Here is a 7,280-nt window from a genome sequence, read left to right on the forward strand (position 1 = left end):
TCATTGAAGACCACCCTTGACGCAGCATTCTGGTTCATCTGTAGAGGTTTGGTTGTGCAAGCTGGGAAGCACAATCCAATGTATATGCGTGAGACCAGTTCAACACCAGCTCCTACAGCAGCAGCGCTGCCTTTCCTAGCCAGCTGTGGGGTGATCGAATATGTGGCCATGCGCAAGATGCATTTTACTATCAAGTTTTTAATTTGCAGCAATTGGGAATGGCAATTGCTTGAATTAATGGTGGGTTCAATATCTTCATTGATATTGAGCACACCTTGTCTCCCAACAGCCCACAAGGGCTCATGTGACACCGCTTCTCATCTCTCTCCAATGGCTATCATTAGAAGCCCGGATCAGATTCAAGTCACTAATGCTTGCCTACAGGACTATCACTGGATCTGCGCCGGTACACTTTCACACCGTCCTACACCCCATCAAGAACCCTGCGTTCAGCAAACCAGCGGCGTCTTGTAGTGCCTTCTCAGAACGGCAGTAAATCACTTTCCCGCTCATTCTCCTTCACAACTCCTTCCTGGTGGAACAGTCAACCAAATCTCTCACAACATCCAAAAACTACTTAAAAACCATCTTTTCTGTGAATACCAAAGACATAAAAAAACTCTCTCTTTCTCTCAACAGGTATTTGTCTGGCTTTTGTTGAAACTAGAAACTTTTTATTAGCACCTGTTGTTTTATTGCTCCTGCATGACGTATCGCGTATTGCTCCCTGAATCCTCTGTATGTCGCTTTGGATAAAAGCGTCTGCTAAATGACTAAATGTTAATGAAACGAAAAACTTTGTTAAATAAATAAATTACGAATAAGAAAGGAATAGTCGAAACGACAAACATTTATGTTAAATAAATGGCAAAGCACCGGCTTTAAAAAATTTGAACAAAAAGATTAAAACTTAACAGGCTCTTGATGACAGTGCTTATATTCCTACAACAGGTTATTTGCCTCCATTATCGTCTTGTCAGTCGGCACTTCACTTCACATGATGAATAAAACCAAACTCCTGCTGTTTATATTTGCTGCTGCTGAAAAATGACGCATAGTCTGGGGCCCCAGTCATTGAACTGCCTAGGGCCCCAAATTACTAAATTCGCCCCGTTCGTAAGAATGCCAAATTCTGGAAAGCTGATTTCTGCATAGGATTATCATAATATAACCAGTATACCTAATTCATCTGTATTCGTGCTTTTGATATACATTTTAATTTATATTGATTCATTATTTGAAAATAATAAAGTATGTGTAGTACTCCCGCGTAAAATAAAACTGTCCCCCAAAAAAAGAATCGCACTGACATGTCTACACTGGTCAGTCCAACAGAGGGAGAAATAGGTACCCCAGGTCCCACCAATAACTGATCAGCTCTTACCGTCTGCAGACACAAACTGGCCGACCGCTGAAGACACCCCTCCGCTGGTTTCCACAAACTGGACTTCAGATACGATGATGTTATCCTCCAGAACCGAGCCACAGGCCGTGCAGACAGCACTCCCTCGAGCCGGGTCAGTGTCGATGTCTGAGCCACCACAGTTTTTACACTGACGACTCATACTGGTAGGTGGATTGAGACCTGATGAGCATATAAAAACATAGACGACATTATAAACCAGGAATCAGACAACAGAAGTATTTGTTACCGTTCATTTGTTATTTAATACACCGTAACAATACGTAAAACTGTCTCAACACTTTGCCTGTAATACGCTCAACAAGAACAAAGGTGAGTCTTGAACTCGGGTCGCTTGATTCCCGACTATAGCACGTAATCCCGCTCTGCTACGCATCATAACGGAAGCTCAGAACAGAGCTCGCTATAGCAACATTGCAAGCTAGTTCATCGTTGAATTATAAACCATCATATTTTCAAACTTGGATTGAATCGATTTCCTAGTCGTGTTGAATTTATATGTATGTTTATAGCATCCAAAAACCTGGCTAGGCTAATACTTTGGTTTATATGGTTTTGATATGTACAGAGATGCTACAAAATGAAAAGCTAGCTTGCATAAACCTGCATAACATAAGTTACCAATACACCTTACACTTCTTAACCCAGTTGTGTGTATTTTATATATCTTATTCGTAATTTTATGCTCAGACGCGTATAAATGTTACACATTCAGAATATCCTTTAATAGCAAACCACTCACCAGTAAGGAAGTAACGTTAAAGACTTGAATTAAGATTAAACACTTTAAAGCAGTATCCTCCAATCCAATTTATTGTTTTTAAATGTTTAAAATTGCAAGCATAATTCCTCGATGAGCAACATAATGTATATACTACGTTATGGTAAAATGTTTGATTCGATACATAAAACTATACTGTTTTGACTGGTACAACTAGATGACTTTGCCGCGATTGGCGCAACATTACGGGTTGTTCCAAAACACGTTAAACAGGGGTGGTCAAAATGCCACTTTGCATATTGTAGACATTGTGAACAAATGTTGAGGCCAATTTATGGTTTTGATTGTATTAGATATCGATTATAGTATTCATAATGAACGGTCTCTTACTATCATCATCATCATATTTAATCAATTTAGTAAGACATTTAAAAAACGCACCCCTCTTTTGATATACACACTGAGGCAGCCGCGGACCACTCGGTCTTAAAGCGCTAGGATATGAAAGAAGCGAATGTGTTGTTGAGCAGATTACTCTATTGCTTTCTTCTACTATTCATTTGTTAAAATGATTTATTATTCGTTTTAACTGTAATCTAGTATTTGTCGTTAACGCATAACCACACATAGATTCGTTGATGGATCGGAACTAAGACTTCGATTTTGACAGCGATTTTGACATTTGACCAGGAAGCAAATGTTGCATAGAACACAATGTGTGCAGATAGTTATTGTGAGTTCATATATTTAACGTTATTAGACTATGTTACAGTGTTTAGAGCTTTTTAAATGGAGTTCTGCGAGAGGTGATGGACTGGGAACATCTTGACCTGAATCCGAGGATTATTGCTGCTGTTAAAAGAGGTTGACATGAAATCCTCATTCATGTTTGAGTTGAAATCGCTTTTCAGGAAATGTGTTGTTTAAGTTTGCTTTCTTGTTTAGCAAATTTCAGATCCGCAAGGGACACCCTCTGTGTTTCGGGTCCAGATCTGCAGAGATTGACGCACTTGTCAAAGTCTGACGTTCGGCGATTACACTGTGTCGTTGCAGTTGCTGTTCGCAAGTCCCCCGTTGTTACAGGTGGGCTTCGTTTTACAACCTCTTAAAATATCAAAATAAAAAAACTAAACGCAATAATAATAATTGAATGCTTTCCCAGCTTTACAGTTAATCAAGGGGGAATGGCCTGTTTTAGAGGCCGGACACAGGCTTTCTTTTGCCTGTCCCGTTCTGGACCGACTGATGCGTGGTGGTCTGCCCTTGCGAGGAATAACAGAGCTGGCAGGCGAAAGTGCTGCTGGGAAAACTCAGTTTTGTTTGCAGCTTTGCTTGTCTGTCCAGTATCCACAAGAAAACGGGGGTCTGAGCTCTGGTAAAGTGGACATTTGGAAGGAGGATCTTTTCCACCTTAAAGTTTTTCAGAGAAATCAAGACGCAATATTTAGTGAAATGTTTCATAGCGTCAGGAAAGACTCGAGCCTAAATGTCTAATTCTGAAATTGCTGTTTTAAACATATTTATATGACATTTTGACAGGAGCGGTCTATATATGCACTGAGGATTCCTTTCCTATCAAACGGCTAAGGCAACTGATTACCCAGCAGCCTCAGCTCAGACCAAATCTGCCATCATCTCTGATCAACAGCATACGCTTTACTGACAACATCTACATTGAGCACACAGCAGACTTGGTGAGTACTGTAACCATTCCTCTTATTGAAACTTAAGAAGGATATAATATTGGTTAATATGTATATTTGCAGGAGTCTCTGCAGGCATGTGTGTCTCAGCGACTGCCTGTGCTGCTCAAGCGAGGTCTGGTCAGGCTGGTGGTGGTGGACTCAGTGGCTGCTCTCTTCCGTAGTGAGTTTCAGGCAGATGAGGCTATAAAGCGGTCACGCCACCTGCTGACTTTCTCCAGTGCCCTTCACCGCTTGAGTCATAGCTATGGCGCACCTGTACTGTGTGTCAACCAGGTCAGATGGGTGCAACGTATTAAACTCGCACAGTATCTTTATATTATAGGGCATGCTCTGCTTACATTATAGTTTTTTATCATTTGTATTTAAAACAACTAGGAAATGTGTAGCATAAAGTAAAGTGTATGCTGTTTCTCTGTGACAGGTTACAGATGTTGTGGACAGCCCAAATCCAGGAAGGTGTGATTATGGGTGAGCGTGTTTCTGTCAGTTTTGACAACAGCTACCACAAAGTGGCAGATACATTATACCGTAAAACAAAACTGGACATATATATGGTTTGAGTGGTTAATGGTGATCAAGAATATCATATACAGTGGGAGAGAGGGAACAATTTACATATACATTATCACCCTTCAAAAGTTTTGGGTCACTATTTTTCTTTTTTCCACATTTTAGGATAATAGTAAACTCATCAAAACTATAAAATGACTCAACATTACAGCTAACAACTAACTAACATTACAACTAACAGATGTATGTTTTAGTGAAGTAATCTTTTACTTAAAATGTGTCTCACCCTTGGATGCCTTTAAACCCTATGCAAGGAGTTCCCAACAGTTCTGGGCTTTTATTTGCCCCTTTTCTTTCTCACAAACAAAAGAACGAATCATAAAATTATTATGTTGGAATCAGGGACTTCATTTCTTCAGATACATATTTTTTAAGATCATAACTTATGAACAGTAGTATATATATGATTTGTATAAAATATTTACACCAAATACAGTATAAAGATCACCAAACAATTATGGTTGTTGTCATTTTATATTTCGAAGGACTAAAATGTCTGATTTAACTTATCATACACAGGCTGGTGGAGAGTAAGGTGCTTCCTGCATTGGGCATTGCATGGGCCAACCAGGTGATGGTGAGACTCATGCTCAGGAGACTGGAGGGGTGCATAGAGTCAGATGAACGAAGCAGTGCTGTTCGAAAATTAGAGGTAGTGTTTGCTCCACACCTTCCTCGAGCAAACTGCCTGTGTGGGGTTTGGGAAGAAGGAGTCAGAGGGATTCCTGATGATAGCTAAGAACCGCAACCACAGATCTGATGAATTACCCTTCCATTAAAAAAAGGGACCTAATGATGAGACCGTGTTTACCAGAAATATGGGCGTCAATTGTTGCTAAAGGACATGTTTATTAATGGAGATTTGATGGTTTTGTTCAAATGGACAAGTTTTTGTAAAGAATGGCTAGATTTTTTTAGCATTTAAAAACATCAGTTGCTTATAGCTTGCATTAAGTGCAGAGGATTTTGTATAGAACACTATTATCAATCATTTTTTATTCACAATTTTAAAAAGGTTTTATTATGCTCTTTGTACACAGAATAAACTATTTTCATTTGCAATGTTGCTACTGTTTTTATATCAGAAAAAGCATCGCCGCCTCACTGCTGACTTGAAGAGTGCTTTAGTAATTTTATAAAACATGAAAAACATTTATTTTCTAAAGTCGATATAGATTTTTTAAATCTCTAAATACCATTTTCTCTTTGTTTTACTTGTGTACAATACTTTTTTCCAACTACATGGCATGGTATGAGTGTGCTAACAGTCCACTGTGTGGCTTAAAGGGTAATTTTCGTTTTTTTACAGAAAAATTTAGTGAAAATGGCACACCTTTTTCTAAAACATCCCTATTTTATTGATTTTGTGGCTAATGTGAATTGTTATGAGTCACTGGTGAAGCTTTTAAACCCATTGCCACCAGCAGAGGGTGTCGACATCCTGAAAAACTCAGTATGTGCTTGCCACACTTTGTACTGTATGTGGGGACCCTCCTAACAGATTTTATTCACAATCTGTCCCACCACAAAAGTGGAGAGAGGCAGACAGTGATACTTGATCCACAGAATGTGATAAATGTAAGATGTCTCATTACTGTAAACATTAGTTTGTTTTATTCTGTGAGTTTGACTGTAAGATGCCCATGAAGTACATTAAGGGGTAGGGTCCAAAACAAAACCTCTCCACATGGAAAGCAGGCAGAAATTCCTGGCATTGCATAAATCCTTAATCGTTTGAGTAGGACTATAAGCCTGTGAAGCTACTTAACACTCGCTCACAATTCAAATACACTTATTAGTGAGGGTCTAACTGGTCACTTTAGTCAACTTAGGTGTTGGCACACATACAAAAAATCCTATACTGTACGCACCAAAATCCTGTGAGCAACATTGCTCCCATTTAACTTGTCCTGTCACCATGGCAACGATCACATGGGTTATGTGTCCCAGTTTGACCACCCCCCACCCTCACCAAGAGAAGCACCCTCTCTATCCATCCATTACAATCTCAGCTCAACCCCCCACTCCTCCTGCCACACGCACACACATTCTTCTTCCCCTCAGCTGTTTATCGCTGTGCTGATGAAAACCTTGTTACGTAACAGCCCCGGTCTAAACACTCTACACAGACAGGCTTTCATAATACATGCACAACCGCCCACATTCTGCCATCATCTTCAAAACCACCCTCTAGCTCTAAGAGGTCCTTATATTCCAGTATGCGCACATCAAGCGGTCTTAACCTTGACTCTGATTTGTCAGGCGGGCGTCTGTTAGTATGCAGCCCACGTCTTTTCGTCTCAGCCAAAGAAATAGAGAGAGCACGGCTTATCCGTTAACCTCTCTCTCTCACACGCAGCCAACTTGGGAATGAGAAGGAAGATAAAAATGGATTGCTGTGTTAAGACCTGATGAAAAATGTAGAGCGAGCATATTTTAAAATAGGACCCAAAAATGACCCTAGATCGAAAATAGGACCCAAAAAGCATCATTCTTCATCCTAACTATTAGTGTATGGATTTTGCCTGTCTGCTGCCTTTCACATTGCACAGCCATGTGATGTCATCAGCCTTGTAACGTCATCAAGCTCCTACAGCAGAGTGATCAGCCACATGGAATTTACCACTCTGGTCCCCAGGTATTACAGACCTTTGTATATACAAAATTCAAGCAAACACATAAACACTATATTAGCTACAATATATGATAACATTTGAGCATTTGAGATGTGATGTAATTTTTAGAGCCTTTGCTCTAACATTGGAAGGCCACCTCTTGAATTGTTGGAGCCTATTTGTGCACAAAAAAAAACACAGAATGGCACATGTATGATGAATATGAAAAGAAATTTGGAAATATG

The 7,280-nt window shown here is 39.8% G+C and overlaps 2 protein-coding genes across 7 annotated transcripts in view; one reads left to right on the forward strand and one right to left on the reverse strand.

Annotated features, from left to right (window-relative positions):
* brf1b (BRF1 general transcription factor IIIB subunit b) overlaps positions 1–2,381 on the reverse strand; it is a 68,211-nt gene extending 65,830 nt beyond the window's left edge. For 3 of the 5 annotated variants that reach the window (XR_013787701.1, XM_079475582.1, XM_079475580.1), the window contains exons 1-2: positions 2,166–2,355; positions 1,385–1,585 (exon numbers count right to left, since the gene is read on the reverse strand). Coding sequence is in view for 3 of the 5 variants with exons in the window: in XM_079475580.1 (XP_079331706.1) it covers positions 1,385–1,565 (181 nt within the window). In the remaining 2 variants the exon portion in view is untranslated. Of the gene's footprint in view, positions 1–1,384; positions 1,586–2,165 lie in introns of all 5 variants that reach the window. The other 2 variants (XM_079475579.1, XM_079475581.1) reach the window with 2 other exon arrangements.
* Positions 2,382–2,601: 220 nt separating this feature from the next.
* On the forward strand, positions 2,602–5,544 carry xrcc3 (X-ray repair complementing defective repair in Chinese hamster cells 3). Of its 2 annotated transcripts, none has more exons than XM_079473949.1 (7): positions 2,602–3,008; positions 3,090–3,227; positions 3,307–3,519; positions 3,684–3,838; positions 3,911–4,123; positions 4,272–4,318; positions 4,940–5,544. In XM_079473949.1, exons 1-7 carry the CDS (start codon positions 2,954–2,956, stop codon positions 5,157–5,159), a joined length of 1,041 nt encoding a protein of 346 aa, XP_079330075.1. In that variant the 5' UTR covers positions 2,602–2,953; the 3' UTR covers positions 5,160–5,544. The 2 variants fall into 2 exon arrangements, with proteins under 2 accessions (XP_079330075.1, XP_079330076.1); XM_079473950.1 differs by having other exon boundaries at positions 2,618–2,877; positions 4,940–5,486.
* The last annotated feature ends 1,736 nt before the right edge of the window (positions 5,545–7,280 follow it).

The sequence above is a fragment of the Barbatula barbatula genome (assembly GCF_947034865.1).
Source record: "Barbatula barbatula genome assembly, chromosome: 15".
In the NCBI taxonomy this organism is placed as follows: domain Eukaryota; kingdom Metazoa; phylum Chordata; class Actinopteri; order Cypriniformes; family Nemacheilidae; genus Barbatula; species Barbatula barbatula.

What these genes read in the sequence shown, in the direction of transcription:
- xrcc3 (XM_079473949.1), top strand. Translation starts at nt 2,954, where the DNA reads ATGGACTGGGAACATCTTGACCTGAATCCGAGGATTATTGCTGCTGTT. An exon ending in TATTGCTGCTGTTAAAAGAG is followed by an intron (nt 3,009 to 3,089) that starts GTTGACATGAAA and finishes TTTCTTGTTTAG; the next exon opens with CAAATTTCAGATCCGCAAGG. An exon ending in CAAGTCCCCCGTTGTTACAG is followed by an intron (nt 3,228 to 3,306) that starts GTGGGCTTCGTT and finishes ATGCTTTCCCAG; the next exon opens with CTTTACAGTTAATCAAGGGG.